The sequence below is a fragment of the Salvelinus sp. IW2-2015 genome, linkage group LG13 (genome assembly GCF_002910315.2).
Source record: "Salvelinus sp. IW2-2015 linkage group LG13, ASM291031v2, whole genome shotgun sequence".
Lineage (NCBI taxonomy): Eukaryota > Metazoa > Chordata > Actinopteri > Salmoniformes > Salmonidae > Salvelinus > Salvelinus sp. IW2-2015.
In genome coordinates, this window is record NC_036853.1 from 50,794,587 (window position 1) to 50,815,086 (window position 20,500).

At 42.8% G+C, this 20,500-nt stretch overlaps 1 protein-coding gene across 1 annotated transcript in view; it reads left to right on the forward strand.

Annotated features, from left to right (window-relative positions):
* The first annotated feature begins 3,235 nt into the window (after nt 1-3,235).
* LOC111971335 (FACT complex subunit SSRP1-like) overlaps nt 3,236-20,500 on the forward strand; it is a 25,241-nt gene continuing 7,976 nt past the window's right edge. Inside the window, 21 exon segments of the mRNA XM_070446317.1 lie at nt 3,236-3,308; nt 6,755-6,838; nt 7,074-7,259; nt 7,681-7,786; nt 7,877-8,089; nt 9,010-9,081; nt 9,084-9,099; nt 11,109-11,238; nt 11,423-11,526; nt 11,978-12,026; nt 12,029-12,053; nt 12,056-12,104; nt 12,587-12,704; nt 12,865-12,968; nt 13,132-13,204; nt 13,765-13,897; nt 14,783-14,828; nt 15,059-15,176; nt 15,378-15,507; nt 15,510-15,544; nt 15,803-15,903. Of these exon segments, the coding sequence (XP_070302418.1) occupies nt 6,785-6,838; nt 7,074-7,259; nt 7,681-7,786; nt 7,877-8,089; nt 9,010-9,081; nt 9,084-9,099; nt 11,109-11,238; nt 11,423-11,526; nt 11,978-12,026; nt 12,029-12,053; nt 12,056-12,104; nt 12,587-12,704; nt 12,865-12,968; nt 13,132-13,204; nt 13,765-13,897; nt 14,783-14,828; nt 15,059-15,176; nt 15,378-15,507; nt 15,510-15,544; nt 15,803-15,847 (1,806 nt within the window). The 5' untranslated portion in view covers nt 3,236-3,308; nt 6,755-6,784 and the 3' untranslated portion in view covers nt 15,848-15,903.

Consider the following 20,500-nt stretch of genomic DNA (forward strand, 5'->3'; position numbering starts at 1 on the left):
TTCCCTTCTAGGCCGATCCGCTGCGACGCCTTCAATACGCTAACATTTGCTAACTAGCTAAATGGCACTCAGAAACGGTAACTAGCTAATAATCCTGTTTGTACAGGACGTTTGCGCTCTAATAATGAAGGGAGACTTACCAGTACAATAAATATCCCGGTATTCCGTTGACTAACAACTAAYTCCGAAACGKTATGTAMATAACACAATATCAAAACAAATAGGATTAGAAAACTACAAAAAGAAAACGTTAATTCCTACGACGAATTGAGAAATCGATCTATATTAACTGCTCGGCTATTTCTCTCCCACTGGATCACTAGCTAGCTAACGTTACGTCCTGAAAAAATTATAAGGAAGGCATTGTCATAGAATAACAGTAATTTTTCTTCAAGTACAACTAAGGCTTGTTGGAGGCGTATTCCTCTACTTTTATATTTGATTACAGCACCGATGTCGTGCGCTTTAATCCACCCRCTATGTCTTAGCTATCTAAATAGCCGTCGCTTTATTTAATGCAAGGCCACAGAATTATACAGTAGTGCTTCAGTCGCAGAAATCSTAGGAGCCGAARTTAGGCCAATTAGAGACCTGGGATTTAGACTGAAATGGCTGTACAGCGAATCACATTGCAGCAACTTCTATAAACCCGCCTACCGGCGATTTGCTGCAGGAGGGCGGAACCCCAACCTTGCCCTTGGCTCAGCGCTTGACCAATGGACGTGCTGTGCGACAGTCGTTTTTCGGATGATTGACTTTTAAACAACTCAATGGGTTCGGCAGGACACTCGATTCGCGTTACCCCCTGACCAATAGTAATGTCCGTCCAGCAAAATAGGCGGGACGTGTATTTAAAGGTAAAGCGGATAGCTTCCTCCCCCCAACGCCCATCTGTCACCAGAATACGTCTAACAGCTAATGAGTGACGTGAAATATCGGACTCTTACTAGAGTTCCGACTTTCCGACCTGAAGATGACTGACATGATTTGAGTTCCCAGTTGTTTTGAACGGGGCCTGTCTGGTCGCATATGTGCTTAAGGTACATATGTGGCCAGCACCCCACCTCCTCCTTCCCTCCCTCTTTCTCTCACACACACCTATCTGCTCTGTTAGACGTCACGTTAACAGCAGTAGGCTATTGCTCGTCTGATGCAACACATTAACCTACATCATTTATTCTAGGCTCTAACTCAAATCACATTTTATTTGTCACATGCTTCGTAAACAACAGGTATAGACTAACACTTACGGGCCCTTCCCAACAATGCAGAGAAAAACATATAAGTAATAGAAAAATACACAATGAGAAAAGGTAACTTGGCTACATAGCTACATATACACTGAGTATACAAAACAGAACACCTGCACTTTCCATGGCAGACTGACCAGSTGAATCCAGGTGAAAGCTATGATCCCTTATTGATGTCACTTGTTAAATCCACTTCATCAGTGTAGAAGAAGTGAAAGAGACAGGTTAAAGAAGGATTTTTAAGCTTTGAGACAATTGAGACATGGATTGTGTATGTGTGCCATTTAGAGTTGCTGGGTTTTTCATCTCAACAGTTTCCTGTTGTGTATCAAGAATGGTCCACCACCAAAACGACATCCAGCCAACTTGACACAACTGTGGGAAGCATTGGAGTTAACATGGGCCAGCATCCCCGTAAAATGCTCTCGACACCTTGTAAGTCCATGCCCCATTGAGGTTGTTCTGAGGCAAAGGGTTACTGTGTAATAGAATGTGTTCACTTTCTACACAACCTAAGCAGTAATAGCAACATCTGACTGTCCCTCTCTCTCTCTTCCTCCACTCTGGTACATATACAATTTCAATTGATTAGTTTGAAATAGTTACCTATACAAATATTTATGTAAATGTCTCAAAAGAGTACCCAATGTGTGACAGAGCAGTTGGTTGTGTTTGTGTGTGTGACAGACCTAACAAAAACTGATATTTTGGTAGAAAAAGGGTATTTTAATAAAAACGTGTAGTGTGATGGTTAGGAGTCAAACTGAACAAAAGCAAAACCACCTGAACTTTGGAATTCTACTTTTATCTTCTCTGTCTCTCCTCTTTCCATTTCTCACAATGGATAGTCACTCCACAGGCTGAAAACAAAACAGTATGAAGACAATATTTTAACAACAAAATATACAAATGTAAATTCTCATTACTGTTATGCACAACATTACGTATATACTGTATGGCTGGAATACTTTTAATTGGTCCAGAATCAAGTGTGTGTGTGTTATGAGAGAGTTTTTTGTGTGTTTTGACTGTTGTGTGTGTGTGTGTGTTACACTCTTAGAAAAAAAAGGTGCCATCTAGAACCTAAAAGGTTCTTCGGCTGTCCCCATAGGAGAACCCTTTGAAGAACCCTTTTTGGTTCCAGAGTAAACTATTTTGGTTTCCATGTTAAAAATTCCACAGAGGGTTCTATATGGAACCCAAAATACTTCTACCTAGAACCCAAAAGGATTATCCTATGGGGACAGCCAAATAACCTTTTTGGAACCATTTTGTCTAAGAATGTACAGCATTTGGTGTGGTGTTCATCTGCTTGTGCGTTGTGTGTGTACTATTCTGATCATAGTGTGTGTGTAGTCTGTGTCTGCGCTAAACAGCATATATCTGATCTCCTGAGGGGGGTTTAACCCATGCTGTGCAGCTCTCTCACACCACTGCAAACGACTGATACATGAGAGAGAGAGAGAGTGTGTGAGTACAGTGGGATTAGGAATGCTACTGTAGATCATATAACACTATGAGATACAGGAAGGAAAACAATTGGATTGGATTAAAACAATTCACAAAGCAATACGAAACAGGAGAGGAAACACTAAAACATTACAATGTGGGTTAACTGCCTTGTTAGTCCAACRCTCTAACCACTAGGCTATCTGCCGTAATGCAAACATTAGCTGCATAACAGGCAATTTAGGCGATATTTCGCCACCAATGCAAAGTGTTGTTAGCATTTCGTATGTATTGCTATCATATGACCAATTCTGCGCGTTTTCATAGGTTTCTTGCACTTGTGCAAYTCATTGTGTGCAAAAACGTTTTATCAAACCACTGATATAGTTTTATAACATACTTGTTTGCAATTCTGTTCGATGTCTTTCCCCTTCGGTTTTGGTCTGATGATCAATGTGTAARTTATCATGAAGAAAACAATCGAAACGCAAAAAAAACGTCAAACGTAACACATACAAACCGTGATTACGTCACTTTCGATGCACACGACGCAAAGACTTGACTTTCTCCCCACGCACAACATTGCAAGTTGACAGCTACAACACAACGGTTAGTAATGTAAACATGACGTTATTCCACAGATCAACTATAATCGGTAAACACTAACATAATAATAGCACCATTATAGCATGCTGTACTATATTGCGTAAGAGTTTTTACATGTCATAAGGGTTATTTACATGTCTAAGTCCCAATTTGCTTGACAGCTGACAGCAACACATAACAAGCAAGTTTGGTTGGTTGTTATAATTTTCACTGCAAGGCCTACTGTATTAAGTTGTTGAGAGATGCAGTTCATACAGGCTTCCATATAAATCATTTAGATGTATTTAATTCAAGATTTAGGCCACTTCCTGCACATAAAATGTAAATCATTGAAACAATATATATTTTTTACAAATGTATATAAAGAGATAGAAAGATATATATTTCTATGAGTTTGTAGTTAGTTCATGCTATAGATAATTCAGTACGGTAGATACGGTAATAATGTTATAATAATTATATATGCCATTTAGCAGATGCTTTTTTTCAAGGCAAATTACAGTTTTGTGCATACACTTTATTTAGGAGTGATCCCGGGAAATCGTGCCCACCGTCCTGGCATTGCAAGCCCCATGCTTTATCAATTGAGCTATAGGACTAGTATAATGAAGGCAGACTCTCTGTGTGTGGTATTAGAGGGACAGTCCACCAAAAGTGTGTTTTTTATCAGTTTAATAACATGCTTAGGGAATGTGATTTTGGGAAAGAGGTCATCTTAATGGGAGATTTTAACATTAATTATGAAGACAAGTGTTGTAGGAAAACCCTCAAATGGATCACTAATACCTTTGACCTTACACAGCTAGTTAAAGGGCCAACCAGGGTGACTTGTTGCTCTAAAACACAGATTGATTTGGTGTTCAGTAATAAACCAGAGAGAGTGACTAAATCATTCAATATGGTTACTGGGCTATCTGATCATAATCTGACACTTATAGCCAGAAAGCTGTCTAAGAGCAGGTTTAACCTCTCTACTGTTAGAAAGCCTGATCAACTAAGAATACCTAAGAGTGAATTAAGCTATTTTGAAAACGCAATTAAGGGAATTAACTGGAATGATCTCTTGTCCTATACAGACGTGGAAGCTGATAGTCAAGTTTTTCTATCCACAATCCAGACTACATTAAATGGTTTCCTAAAGAAAATCAAATCCAAACCTGGCCAAAAGAGCACTCTTCTTGGCTAAATGGAGAAATCTGGAAATTGATGAAAGAACGAGATTATTATCTAAAAATAGCCTTAAGATCCAAATTAGAGCATGACAGACGTAGGTTTACCAGTTTGAGAAATAAGGTGATGAAAGAAATCAGACAGGCCAGGCAAACTTTTTTATTAACATAATTGGTGAAGCAAAGGGAAATTCTAAACTGATCTGGGAGAATCTAAAAAGTTAACAGGAAAAGACCATAGTAACACTGCAAAAAGACTAGAAATCATGGTGAATAACAATCTAACACAGGATGCAGTCGAAATAGCAATAGCCTTCAATTCCTACTTATTGACTCTGTCAGGGTACTGACAACGAACCCTCCACTGGTTTCTTGGGCTCAGTGCTGGTAAATGATGCTCAACCTGTCTTCATCATAAGGGAGGTTTCTGAGTCAAAGGTGGACAAGGTGATTAGCTCACTAAAGAACTCTAAAGCCAAATATGTGTTTGGGATGGACTCTACCTTTCTTAAACTACAAAGAGTCACTCATTGGCCCCATTACTAAGGTCACCAACACATCTATTGGTCTCGGGTGTTTCCAAGGGTATGGAAGTCGGCCATAATAACGGCCATCTTTAAATCAGGCGACCCTGCTGACGTGAGTAACTACAGGCCCATTAGTATACTACCTGTGGTGTCAAAGGTTGTTGAAAAGTGTGTAGCAGAACAACTGATTGCCCACCTCAACAACAGCCCCTTCACATTACACTCCATGCGTTTGGCTTCAGAGCGAAACACTCCACAGAAATGGCCAACTGCTTTCTTCTGGAAAATGTGAAGTCCAAGATGGACAAAGGGGGCGTTGTTGGGGCTGTGTTTCTGGACCTAAGGAAGGCTTTTGATACTGTTAACCATGAGATTCTCATCACAAAATTGTCCAAGTTCAACTTTTCCCCCGATGCTTGAGATGGATGAAATCATACCTTGAAGGCAGAACTCAGTGTCAGAGTGAGCAATGAGCTGTCGCCCACTCTTAGCTATGATGTGGGCGTGCCCCAAGGGTCAATACTGGGGCCCCTCCTGTTAGCCCTGTACATTAATGATCTGCTCTTCTGTCTGTACTGGTCTGAAGTTCAAATGTATGCAGCTGATACAGTGATATATGTGCATGGAAAGAGCAAACAACAAGCTGCACAAAGAACTCACTACTGTAATGGTCCAGGTTACAAAGTGGCTCAGTGACTCGTGTTTGCATCTCAATGTGAAAAAAACTGTTTGCATGTTCTTCACAAAGAGGGCAACAGATGCTACTGAGCCAGATGTCTGTGTGTCAGGGGAGAAGCTCCAGGTGGTATCTGATTTTAAGTACCTTGGCATCATACTTGATTCCAACCTCTCTTTTAAAAGCATGTGAAAAAGGTAATTCAAATAACCAAATTCAACCTAGCTAATTTCCGATTTATACGAAATTGTTTGACTACAGAGGTAGCAAAACTGTATTTCAAATCTATGATACTCCCCACTTAACATACTGCTTGACTAGTTGGGCCCAAGCTTGCTGTACAACAGTAGACCTATTCAGTCTGTCTACAAACGGCTCTCAAAGTGCTTGATAGGAAGCCCAATAGCCATCATCACTGTCACATCCTCAGAAAGCATGAGCTCCTGAGTTGGGAAAATCTTGTGCAATACACCGATGCATGTCTTGTATTCAAGATCCTAAATGGCTTGGCCCCTCCACTCAGTATTTTTTAAACAGAAAACCCAAACATATGGCAGCAGATCCACAAGGTCTGCCATGAGAGGTGACTGTATAGTTCCCCTAAGGAAAAGCACCTTTAGTAAATCCGCTTTCTCTGTGAGAGCTTCCCATGTCTGGAATACACTGCCATCAGACACACATAACTGCACCCACATATCACACTTTCACAAAAAGCTTGAAGACATGGCTAAAGGTCAATCAGATTTGTGAACATGGTCCCTAGCTGTGTGTTGCCGCTTTCCATGTCTGTTTCTGTAACTTGTGAGGTGTGGAAACACTTTGTTGCTTTTTGAATTTTGTCTTGCTGCTTTTTGTTCTATGTTGCTCTGTCTGTATGCTACGTCTTGCTTGTGCCTATGTTGCTATGTTTGCTTGTTCTATGTTGCTATTGTCTATATTGTAATTGTTTTTAATAACGCCCCAGGGACTGCGGTTGAAAATTAGCCGGCTGCTAAAACCGGCACTTTTACTGAAACGTTGATTAATGTGCACTGTCCCTGTAAAAAATAAAAAAAATAAATAAATAAAACTCAACAGTGGCTCCTGAGGACCAGAGGAATAGCTGCCATGGGCGATACACTGGAGTTCAGTGACATTTACCAGGAGGTCAAAGGGTCATGGGTGAGTGTGTGTGCATGCGTGTGCGTGTGCGTGTATGTGTGTAAGCGAAAGAGAGAGAGAGGACTCGAGGAGATGCTGTCTACGTGTGTTTCTGCACAGCAACACATATCTGACAATGCAGTCAACAGTTAAAAACTATTGCAAACTATTCTAAATGTGAGTGTGTGTCTATGTTAACTTCAGGTGTTGCTATACTGTATATGTATGTCAACACTATTTACTGTGTTTTCCCCAGAATGACGGCCGCCTGCGGTTCGGTAGACAGAGTGTGGTGTATAAGAGCAGTAAGACAGGGAAGGTGGACAGCATCCCAGCTGCGGAGCTGTCTCAGGCCCAGTGGAGACGTGTGTGTCTGGGACAGGGCATCAAGCTGACCACCAGCACCGGGCACATCTACAAATATGACGGCTTCAGAGACACGGTGACGAGAGGGATGGGAGGAAGAGAGAGGGATGAGGGGAGAGATGAGGGTAGAGGAGAGGTGAGGAGAGGAAAGGGGTGGAGGAGAGGAAAATAGGAGGGAAGGAGGTGAAGGAGGGTAGGAGGAGAGAGGAGAGAGATGGAGATATCGTTGAGGGGAGACAGAGAGATGGAGGGAAGGATGAAGGGGAGGGAGGTAAGGATGATGGAAGAGAGAAAAAAGGAGAAAGGGGAGGAAACAGATGGAGAGGTGGAAAGAGGGAAGAATGGGAATGAAAAGAGAGTAAAGAGTGAGTTTGGAGTAGGAACGAGATCAGAGARGAGTGTAGAATAGAATMATTTGAAACAGAAAAGTCAGCATGGAAAATAAACATTGTCTTCTCTCTCTCTCCACCCCTCTCCTCTCTACCCTCTCTCTCCAGGACTTTGAGAAAATCTCTGAGTACTTCAAAGCCCACTACAAAGTGGAGCTGTCAGAGAAGGAATTGTGTGTGAAGGGTTGGAACTGGGGMACCACCAAATTCTCTGGTTAGGACAAAACTACCACATATTCATGTTTTCAGAGGTAATTTTGGTTGTAACATTTTAGCTCCAACACAGTCTAGTTTCTGTCCCCAGGCCCTCTCCTGTCATTCGAGGTGAACGACAGCCCAGCGTTTGAGATCCCCYTGGCYAGCGTGTCCCAGTGCGCCACGGGGAAGAACGAGGTGACACTGGAGTTCCACCAGAACGATGAGGCAGAGGTGTCGCTGATGGAGGTCCGCTTCTACGTCCCGCCCGGGGACACTGCCACCACGGAAGAGGGGCCAGAACCCGTGGAGGTGGGAGGCTGTGTGTGAGTGTGTGTCTGGTATAGACTTGTAGAAAGGAAAAACMCACACTCACTGAAATATTCTTCAAGTTTGAATGAAACATTTTAGCAGCAGAGGTCAGAACAAACGTGATGGCAGCATTCGTCAACGTCTGCTATAGTCTTCCATATTAGTCCCSTATTCAGAATCAGATTCAGAAAACGTTAATGTCCTTAAGAGGCAATTCATTTTGCAGCAGTCAAAGTACATACAGACAAGATCACATATTAAAATGTAAAACACAACAACAGAACGAAGCATCTGATATTGACAGAATATTTACATGAAGTCGTCAGGATAATGCATAGCCTCTCATAGCCTCCAGTTTTATGGATGTTTTTTTGTTGTTGTTTTTTTTCTCCCCTTTTTCGTGATATCTAATTGGTAGTTGCGATCTTGTCTCATCGCTGCAACTCCGCAACAAACTCGGGAGAGGTGAAGGTCGAGAGACAAGCGTCCTCCGAAAMATGATCTGCCAAGCCACACTGCTTTTTGTACACAATGCTCGCTTAACCCGGARGCCAGCCGCACCAATGTGTCGGAGGRAACATTGTCCAACTGACGACCGAAGTCAGCTTGTATTATAGATGTTTTGGCCTTTTCAGTCCTGCAGAGCAAACTCTTCCCCACAACAAACTTCAGTGTCAGGACTCAGTGACTAGACATCTCTGTCTGAGTAGTGAGACACTCAAACGGCTTGGACTGGCAGTGCAACTGAACTGCCACCAACCGTCAAGTGCAACTTTATTGGGATAAAAGTTCTACATGTTAAAACTGAAATMCATGAGTATCTACAGGAGATTTGAACAAAAGTCTCTGCCAATGCCTCAAATTAATAAATGAAATGTTGATATTGTATGGAATGTAACATGTTTTGTCCTCCTCTCAGGTGGTTAGCAGACCGTGTGCTGTCCAAGGCAGATGTGATCCAGGCTACAGGAGATGCTTGGTGTATCTTCAAAGAGCTGCAGTGCTCACGCCCAGGGGCAGGTACATATGCACAACAACTTTACCACACTTTTACACACACAACACACACACCTTACACACATATACATTACAATCTTTACACACATACATTACACACACACCTTATACACATCTTTACACACACACACACACACACACCTTTACACATATATACTAGTTGAAGTCGAAGTTTACATACACTTAGCCAAATACATTTAAACTCAGTTGTTTCACATTCCTGACATTTAATCCTAGTAAAAATTCCCTGTTTAGGTCAGTTAGGATCACTACTTTATTTTAAGAATGTGAAATGTCAGAATAATAATAGAGAGAATTATTATTTCAGCTTTATTTCTTTCATCACATTCCCAGTGGGTCAGAAGTTTACATACTCTCAATAGTATTTGGTAGCATTGCCTTTAAATTGTTTAACTTGGGTCAAAGTTTCGGGTAGCCTTCCACAAGCTTCCCACAATAAGTTGGGTGAACTTTAGCCCATTCCTCCTGACAGAGCTGGTGTAACGGAGTCAAGTTTGTAGGCCTTCTTGCTCGCACACGCTTTTTCAGTTCTGCCCACAAATTTTCTATGGATTGAGGTCATGGCTTTGTGATGTCCACTTCCAATACCTTGACTTTGTTGTCCTTATAAGCCCACGTTTCCTCCAGCATTCTTCACAAGGTCCTTTGCTGTTGTTGCTGGATTGATTTTGCACTTTCGCACCAAAGTACGTTCATCGCTAGGAGACAGAACGTGTCTCCTCTCTGAGCGGTATGACGGCTGCATGGTCCCATGTTTATTACTTGCGTACTATTGTTTGTACAGATGAACGTGGTACCTTTCAGGCGTTTGGAAATGCTCCCAAGGATGAACCAGACTTGTGGAGGTCTACAATTTTTTTTCTGAGGTCTTGGCTGATTTCTTTGATTTCCCATGATGTCAAGCAAAGAGGCACTGAGTTTGAAGATAGTCTTGAAATACATCCACAGGTACACCTCCAATTGACTCAAATGATGTCAATTAGCCTATCAGAAGCTTCTAAAGCCATGACATAATTTTCTGGAATTTTCCAAGCTGTTTAAAGGCACAGTCAACTTAGTGTATGTAAACTTCTGACCCACTGGAATTGTGATACAGTGAATATAAGTGAAATAATCTGTCTGTAAACAATTGCTGGAAAAATGACTTGTGTCATGCACAAAGTAGAATGTCCTAAACCGAGATTGCCAAAACTATAGTTTGTTAACAAGAAAGTGTGGCATTGGTTGAAAAACGAGTTTTAATGACTCCAACCTAAGTGTATGTAAACTTCCGACTTCAACTGTACATACACACCTTTACACACATATACACACACACACTAACTGTACTGTATGCAAGGGCAGGTAGGCACACACAATCCTTATCCATGCCAAACTACACCTTCAGCTGGGGGTGACGGTATCAAGATGTATCCCTTTCATTTGTGACTTTATTAAACAGCTGAACATGTAACTGGGGATAAGTAGAAGCTGACGGTCAGGTCAGAAAGTGCTGGAAAGGAGATATGATTCTCTGCCATAGGGTTGGCTGTGTAGACACCTACGCCAAACTCTGCCACCCCTTTTCTATACCTAATCTACYTTTTGCCCAGACAAGCGTACAGACAAGCGTTCAGACAAGCGTCCTACCTACATGTACTAAATAACTCGACCAACCTGCACCCCTGCACATTGACTCTGTACCGGTACCCCCTGTATATAGCCTTGTTATTGTTATTTTTATTGTGTTACTTTTTATTTAAATGTTTCTATTTTTACATTAGTTTATTTAGTAAATATTTTCTTAACACATTTCTTGAACTGCATTGTTGGTTAAGGGCTTGTCAGTAAGCATTTCACAGTAAGGTCTCTATACCTGTTGTATTCAGAGCATGTGACAAATAACATTTGATTTGAAATATGAACCTCTTGCACTGTCACCCCCCTCTCTCTCTCTCTCTTTCTCTCGCTCTCTCTCTCTCTCACACACACTCACTCTTTCTCTTTCTCAGGTATGATATCCGTATCTACCCTAGCTTCCTCCATCTCCATGGTAAGACATTTGACTACAAGATCCCCTACACCACTGTGCTACGTCTCTTCCTGCTACCACACAAGGACCAGAGACAGATGTTCTTCATGGTGAGTACTACTGGTGTTTGAATAGTCATCATACGTAAAAACCTCCAGATTGCATACAATTTGTATACAAATGTCTGTCTGTCTCCCTCTCACCTTCCCTCTCTCGCTCTCTCTCTCTCTCTCTCTCTCGCTTTCTCTCTATCTGTCTCTCCCTCACTCCGCCCCTCCCTCTCTCTCTCTGTAGATCAGTCTAGACCCGCCCATTAAACAGGGGCAGACACGTTACCACTTCCTCATCCTGCTCTTCTCCAAGGAGGAGGACCTCAGCCTCTCCCTCAACATGACAGAGTGAGAGAGAGCGAGAGAATGAGAGAGACTGTTAGGGGAGGGAATGAGAGACATTGGGGAGATAGAAATATAAGCGTATGAGAGAGGAAGAGAGAGAGAGATGCTATACCGGTACCCCCTGTATATAGCCTCATTACCGTTATTTTATTGTATTTCTTTTTTTATGTCTTTTTTTATTTAGTAAATATTTTCTTAACTCTATTTTCTTAAAACTTCATTGTTGGTTAAGGGCTTGTAAGTAAGCATTTCGCGGTAAGGTCTACACCTGCTGTGTCCGGCACATGTGACAAATAACATTGGATTTGATTTGATTTGTAAGTGTACGAGAAGGAATGGTAAATGTTAAAAGATATTGATCAGATTATTAAACGAGGTTCATATTTCACGCCTTTTGTTTCATTTATTTCTATTGTTTGTCTGCCTCTCGCTCTCTCCTCTCTCCTCTCTCTAGGGAGGAGGTGAGAAGCGTTATGGGGAAGCTCAGTAAGAACATGTCAGGTTCTCTCTCTATGAGATGGTCGGCAGGGTGTGAAGGCTCTGGTCAACAGGAAGATCACCGTGCCAGGAAACTTCCTGGGGTAAACACTCTCACACACACACGTTTAAACACACACACACACACGTTTACACACACACACACACACGACACACACACAACACACACACACACACACACACACACACACACACACACACACACACACACACACACACAACACACGTATTCAATGCATGCTACAATGCATTACGCACCACACACACAGAAACTTCCAGGAGTAAACACACGTTCATACACACCCCTCTAAGACAAGACGAAACAACATGAATGTCAGCCGTGCGCAGTAGTCGACAAACTGTGCCGAATCCACATGTAAAATCAGCTGGAAACGAACGGAACATGACGTACGTAAGGGACGTAAGTTCTGTGGTCAGAGCCGATAGGACAGCCACCTGCTGCACACAGCCAACGTTTATATTGGTCTGCTTCGTCTCCATCACACTCTCATTACACTCTGAAATAGAACTTTCTCTTCAAACTCTCTACCTCTCTCCCCTCCAGTCACTCGGGCACCCAGTGTATAACGTGTTCCTACAAAGCGTCGTCAGGCCTGCTCTACCCTCTGGAGAGGGGTTTCGTCTACATACACAAGCCCCCCGTACACCTGCGCTTCGAGGAGGTGCTGTATGCCTTTTAGTTTTCCTTAGGAGACATTCAAGTATCCCTTTTTTTGGAGGTTCTTTCATTCCTTCATGCGTAGGCCTACATTGGACGATAAAGTCATCTTCTACTTCTTCTTCTCCCCCCCCTTCTTCTTCTTCATCCATCCATCCATCCAGGTATCGTGTGTGAACTTCGCCAGAGGCACCACCACCACGCGCTCCTTCGACTTTGAGATCGAAACCAAGCAGGGCACCCAGTTCACCTTCAGCAGCATTGAGAGGTGACGGATACACACACACACACACACACACACACACACAACTCTCACACAAACACTCACACACACTTATGCATGCACACACCTTTGTCGTGTCTCTCACCTTTCACTTCATCCTCTCTCTCTTATCTCCATCTCTCTCTCGCTCGTTCTATCTCTCCGTCAGAGAGGAGTATGGGAAGCTTTTTGACTTTGTGACCGCCAAGAAGCTCAGCATCAAGAACAGAGGATTCAAAGAGGTAAACGTCTCACCTGTTCACCTGTAAACTGCACTATTTCACTCTTTCATTAGATGTTCTTTCATCCCTTCATCCACTGACCTGTCCTCTCTGTCTCTCTGTGTTGTGGTCCGGTAGAAAAAGGTTGGTCCTGTACGGAGGTGGTGGTTTGGTTTTAAACTGCATGGTGTGTGATTTGGAAGAATGATATGATCAGGATTGGGGGTATTAATTGCATTGCCTGTCTCTTATGGAATTGAGGTGGGAGGGAGGAGTCTAAATCTGTGTGTGTTATTACTGATGATGTATCAAATTAACACCTAACTTGGTAAGTGAGTCAGCATTTTGTTCACTGTGTATATGTATATTCCCCAGAGTTAGTTAGCATCTTTACATGGGTTGTCTGCGTTTTACAATTAATGATATTGCTGTGTATTACTACAGTACTACTATGTATTTACTATGATACTACTGTGTATTTACTATGATACTACTGTGTATTTACTATGATACTACTGTGTATTTACTATGATACTACTGTGTATTTACTATAATACTACGGTGTGTTTTCGTCCTGTCAGGGTTTAAAGGGTAAAGATGACATGTTGGAGGACTCAGACGAGGACCAACACGATGCCTACCTGGAGAGGATGAAAGAGGAGGGCAAGATCAGAGAGGAGGCCAATGACAGCGATGACTCCGATGGAGAGAGCGGTGAGTGACAGGAGGCTTGGCCAATCAGAGGATGAGAACAGTGAGTGACAGGTATTGCTGAGCGATTTTTTTAGGTTGGTTCAGTTTCAGTTTGATTATTACAAAATAATCACGTTTTTTGATTTTGGTTTAGATAATTTTTTTAAACATATGCATTATGTGGGTTAAATGCTGTAACAACACAGAATAAAACAATGAATAAAAGTCCTATGATGGTAGTGACTGTTCATTACTGCTGATCACTTATTAACCATCATTTATTCGAATTACTTCACTTTAATAAAATATTTCAGTTGTTGTGTATATTACATTTGTTTTATTTGATTAGTTTATTATTTCATTCCAAGTCATCATCTCATCTCTATAGAGNGTTTATTATTTCATTCCAAGTCATCATCTCATCTCTATAGAGCTGCTGCCTTTGCGGTCTGACATATTTGAGTAGTTCTTCAATGTAAATAAGCCATACTTTTTTCACCATACTTTTAAAACCCATTATCAATCACTTATATTATGTATTTTTTTAAATACCTCGCCAAGCAACTGCTCTCTACCCCTCTCGATAACGCATTATTCTGTCCCTCGTGTCTGCCCTGACCGGACAAGTAGGCGCGCAATGGATCATGGTCATTGTAGTTAATTACCATGTTTACTGCACTAAACAGTGTAGAATATTGGCCTGTTGGAAAMTACAACTCTTTACTACATCACACAGTTCGGGCTTGACCTGATTTATCTCTAGAGTAACTGCACATTGGGATCACAGAAAAAAACAGAAAGAAATGGAACTCAAATAATTGAACCGATGTCAGTCAATTAGTTCAGAGGGTGAGAGCAGTGAGTGACAGGTCAGGGCCAATCACAGTTCTTTCTCTTGTCTTCCAGATGAGTCTTTTAACCCTGGAGAGGAGGAAGATGACATAGCGGAAGAGTACGTATTAGTTTTCAATCCATCACTCCCTTATCTTTACCGCTTTTTATCAGTCAATCTCTTTCACATTCCCTTCTCTCTTCTCATCCTGCCTCCCTCTCTCTCACTTGCCTCCTTTCTTTCACTCTCACACTTTCTCTTTCTCTCCCCCTTCACACTCTCTCTCCCCCTCCCTGTCTCTCTCTCTTTCTTTTTCCTTCTCTCTCTCTTTCTTTTTCCTTCTCTCTCAGGTATGACAGTAAGGCATCAGCCAGTGACAGCAGTGCAGAGGGGGGAGACAGTGACAGAGAGAAGAAGAAGAGACCAGCCAAGAAGGCCAAAGTAGTGAAGGAGAGGAAACCACGCAAGGTAACGGAGGGGGGAGAAGAGAGAGGGAGGAGAGGTAAAACTAAGTACCTCATCTGAAATGAACCCTCCCTTCCTTTTTATCTCTCAACCTCTCTCCTTATTTTTCCACTTTCCTTTCTTTCATCTCTGTTTTTCTCCCTCTTCCCTTCCTCTCTCCCTCCCACTTTTCTCCCCTCTCCCTCCTTTACTCTCTCTCCCTAGAAGAAGCCGAAGGACAGTGGCGCCCCCAAGAGGCCGATGAGCGCCTATTTCCTGTGGCTGAACGCGAGCCGCGAGAGCATCAAAGCAGAGCACCCTGGGATATCCATCACAGAGATCTCCAAGAGGGCCGGGAGATGTGGAGGGAACTGGGGAAGGAGCAAAAAGTGGTGTGAGAGAGGGAGGGGAGAGGAGAGGGAGGGAGAGAGAGAGAGATCCAGTACTGCAATTGTGCTCCTCTCATCCTTCCCTCTTGTCTTTCTTTTGCTCTCCTTTTCATTAGTGTGTGAAAATGTAGTACATTGTAAAATACATCTTGTTGATTATTGACTATCTCTGTCTTTCTTTTTCTCCGCCCCATTCCCATCTCTCTCTTCTCTTTCTTTCACTCTCCCTCTCCTCTACCCTTCTCTCTCTTTGTCTGTCAGGAGTGGGATGGGAAAGCGGAGGAGGCGAAGAGGACTATGAGGTAGCGATGAGGGAGTACAGAGAGAGTGGAGGAGGATCCTCTGCCCCTCCAAAAAGTACAGTATCATGTCCCTGTTAAACACCTACAGTTGAAGTCGGAAGTTTACATACACCTTAGCCAAATAGATTTAAACTCAGTTTTTCACAATTCCTGACATTTAATCCTAGTAAAAATTCCCTGTCTTAGGTCAGTTAGGATCACCACTTTTATTTAAGAATGTGAAATGTCAGAATAATAGTAGAGAGAATGATTATTTCAGCTTTTATTTTTTCATCACATTCCCAGTGGGTCAGAAGTTTACATACACTCAGTTAGTATTTGGTAGCACTGCCTTTAAATTTTAACTTGGGTCAAATGTTTAGGGTAGCCTTCCACAACCTTCCAACAATAAGTTGGGTGAATTTTGGCCCATTCCTCTGACAGAGCTGATTGTAACTGAGTCAGGTTTGTAGGCCTCCTTGCTCGCACGCACGCTTTTTCAGTTTGCCCACATATTTCTAAGGATTGAGGTCAGGGCGTTGTGTCGGCCACTCCAATATCTTGACTTTGTTGTCCTTAAGCCATTTTGCCACAACTTTGGAAGTATGCTTGGGGTCATTGTCCATTTGGAAGACCCATTTGCGACAAGCTTTAACTTCCTGACTGATGTCTTGAGATGTTGCTTCAATATAACCACATCATTTTCCTTCTCATGATGCCATCTATTTTGTGAAGTCCACCAGTCCCTCCTGCAGCAAAGCACCCCACAACATGATGATGCCACCCGTGCTTCACGTTGGGATGGTGTTCTTCGGCTTGCAAGCGTCCCCTTTTTCCTCCAAACATAATGTTGGTCATTATGGCCAAACAGTTCTATTTTTTGTTTCATCAGACCAGAGGCCATTTCTCCCAAAAAGTACGATCTTTGTCCCCATGTGTAGTTGCAAACCGTAGTCTGGCTTTTTTATGGCGGTTTTGGAGCAGTGGCTTCTTCCTTGCTGAGCGGCCTTTCAGGTTATGTCGATATAGGACTCGTTTTACTGTGGATATAGATACTTTTTGTACCTGTGTCCTCCAGCATCTTCACAAGGTCTTCTGCTGTTGTTCTGGGATTGATTTGCACTTTTCGCACCAAAGTACGTTCATCTCTAGGAGACAGAATGTGTCTCCTTCTTGATCGGCATGACGCTGCGTGGTCCCATGGTGTTTATACTTGCGTACTATTGTTTGTACAGATGAACGTGGTACCTTCAGGCGTTTGGAAATTGCTCCAAGGATGAACCAGATTTGTGGAGGTCTACAAATTTTTTTCTGAGGTTTTGGCTGATTTCTTTATATTTTCCAAGCATGCAAGCAAAGGCACTGAGTTTGAAGTCGGCCTTGAAATACATCCACAGGTACACCCTCCAATTGACTCAAATTATCAGTACATTATCCTATCAGAAGCTTCTAAAGCAATGACATCATTTTCTGGAATTTTCAAGCTGTTTAAAGGCACAGTCAACTTAGTGTATGTAAACTTCTGACCCACTGGAATTGTGATACAGTGAGTTATAAGTGAATAATCTGTCTTAAACAATTGTGGAAAAATTCTGTGTCATGACTTGCCAAAACTATCATTTGTTAACAAGAAATTTGTGGAGTGGTTGAAAAACGAGCTTTAATGACTCCAACATAAGTGTATGTAAACTTCCGACTGTACATACTACGCTCTTACAAAAAAAGGTTCTGGATAGAACCAAAAAGGGTTCTATGCTTGCTTCATACAGTGCATTCGGAAAGTATTCAGACCCCTTCACTTTTCCACATTTTGTTACGTTGTAGGCTAAAAAAAAGGCACCGAAAAGACCTCAGGCCATGAGAAACAAGATTCTCTGGCTGACGAAACCAAGATTGAACTCTTTGCCTGAATGCCAAGTGTCATGTCTGGAGGAAACCTGCACCATCCCTACGGTGAAGCTGGTGGTGGCAGCATCATGCTGTGGGGATGTTTTCAGCGGCAGGGACTGGGAAACTAGTCAGGATCAGGGAAAGATGAACGAAGAAAGTACAGAGATCCTTGATGAAAACCTGTTCCAGTGCTCAGGACCTCAGACTGGGCGAAGGTTCACCTTCCAACAGACAACGACCTTAAGCACACAGCCAAGACAATGCAGGAGTGGCTTCAGGACAAGTCTCTGAATGTCCTTGTACCCGATCGAACATCTCTGGAGAGACCTGAAAATAGCTGTGCAACGACACTCGCCATCAACCTGACAGAGCTTGAGAGGATCTGCAGAGAAGATGGGAGAACTCCCCAAATACAGGTGTGCCAAGCTTGTAGGTCATACCCAAGAAGACTCGAGGCTGTAATCACTGCCAAAGGTGCTTCAACAAGTACTGAGTGGTCTGAATACTTTGTAAATGTAATATTTCAGTTTTAATTTTTATACATTTGCAACATTTTCTAAAAACCTGTTTTTGCTTTGTCATTATGGGGTTTTTGTGTGTAGATTGATGAGGGGGGAAACTATTTAGTCATTTAGAATAAGGCTTAACGTAACAAAATGTGGAAAAAGTGAATGGGTCTGAATACTTTCCGAATGCCCTGTACATGGCTTCTACATCTACACCGAAACCTGAACAATAGACCTCGGTTTAAAAGTTGACAGTGTTTTAATATACTTTTATTTTATTTTGAATCCTGCGGCTCTGTTGGGCTAAATTGCTGTGAGCGCCGCTATCTATCCCGGTATCCTGCCAGATTCCGTATAGGGGAGAGACGAGAAAGCCCAGCTAGCCTAGCTGCTCAGCAGTCTCAATGGAGGCCGCTATCTAACGCAGGAATGTGTTTACTTTGCTTTGTTCCGGACAATGTGGACCACGCTGACTTTCAATGTAGCAATTGCTTGCGGAGGACTACAGGAGCACAGCAGACTACTCTTAGCAAGCAAGTAGCAAACCTACATAAGCTACTGGGGAACCCTAGCCCAACTACTTTTTATTTTTCTTCCACCCAGTAGCCGGACGCCGCTCTGGTCTGGTGGTAGTTTCGCCGCCATGTCGCGGCTCTCCACAGCCGACGGGCCGGTGCTTGGCAGGGTTACATCCCCGAAGGGGTCTCCCCCTTTCCTAGAGAACGGAACTGTTCTCGACCCAACCAACCAGCCATGGAGTTATGTCACTCGCCTTGGAAGTCGAAGAAGGTGTCCTCTGACAATGGGGGTCTCCATGAGATGTTGAGAACACGGAACTGACACAGACCAAAAACAGATTTGCCGCCCTGGATCCAGAGGTTCCGGCGCCTTCGTCCTGGGTGGGTTCCCAATCAAGATCCTATCCGGAGGTAGCTGTGTCTTCGTCCTCTGTTCTGTCTCCCTCTCCAGTGGCTTCTACCTCGTGTTCAGATCCTCGGAGCTCCCAGCCTCACCAGACCGTGAGGCTGCCTGAGAGACCGGCCCATTCGACATCGCCAGCTGTCATCATAGGCAGCTCTATGGTGGGAAACATCTCGGTTCCMAAGGCAAAAACCCTGTGCTACCCAGGAGCACGAGTACAGCACATCACAAGGATGCTTTCCAACTGTTCTACCACAGATGGCGGGAGCTGACACTGCCGTAGTCCATGTGGGGTCAAACGACATCAGGAGGGCTAGCTTGGAACATTTGAAAATGGATTTTAAAGAACTGATTTTAGCATTAAAATAATTTCAGGTCCAATACCATCGTTGGGCCGCGGGTGTGAAAGATTCAGCAGACTGCTGGCATTACACATCTGGTTAAAAGACTACTGTAGCTCTGCTGGAGTCACTTTTATTGATAACTTTGACACCTTCTGGAAACAGAAGATACTCTACAGGAATGACGGAGTCCATCCAAATCATCTTGGCTCCTGGACTCTGTCCACGYATTTCAAGGCTGCGTTGAAACAATGACTGGTAAATGATCCAAGACCAGCTCAGTTAATCCCTAACATTGYGACAATAAGTCGTCATAATGCTGCRTCAAATGTACATGATTTTAGGGGCATTGTAATTTAATTGATGTACCCCTAATTGCACCGAATAYATCTGTTTATCCTACAGCTATTGTAAGCAGTAATCATGAGCCTATAAACCAGAGTTACACTGTTAGCACTGAGGCGGTGTACAATAGTAGGAAGACCACTTCATGCAGCTCACCCTGCACTATCAGCTCCAATGTAAATAACATGAGTAAGTCTACCTCTGATAAGCTTCCCAGTAAAGCATTAAAAACAATCAAGCAACCCATAAAAGTGCTAAAAATAGACCATATTAACATATGTAGCCTAAGAAACAAGGTCCATGAAGTCAATAACTTGCTTGTAACAGATGGCATTCATATTCTGTGTCACGCCCTGACCATAGTTTGCTTTGTATGTTTACATATTTTGTTTGGTCAGGGTGTGATCTGAGTGGGCATTCTATGTTGTTTGTCTGTTTCTGTGTTTGGCCTGATATGGTTCTCAATCAGAGGCAGGTGTTAGTCGTTGTCTCTGATTGGGAACCATATTTAGGTAGCCTGTTTTGTCATTGTGGGTTGTGGGTGATTGTCTATGTGTAGTGTTTGTGGCACCCTTGACTATGCTCTCCAGTCTGTGCGGTGGTCAAGTCACTGCCCAAAAAAAAGACCTAGGAAAATTGCAATGTGCGCTCAGAACAATTGGCGCACGGGCTGGT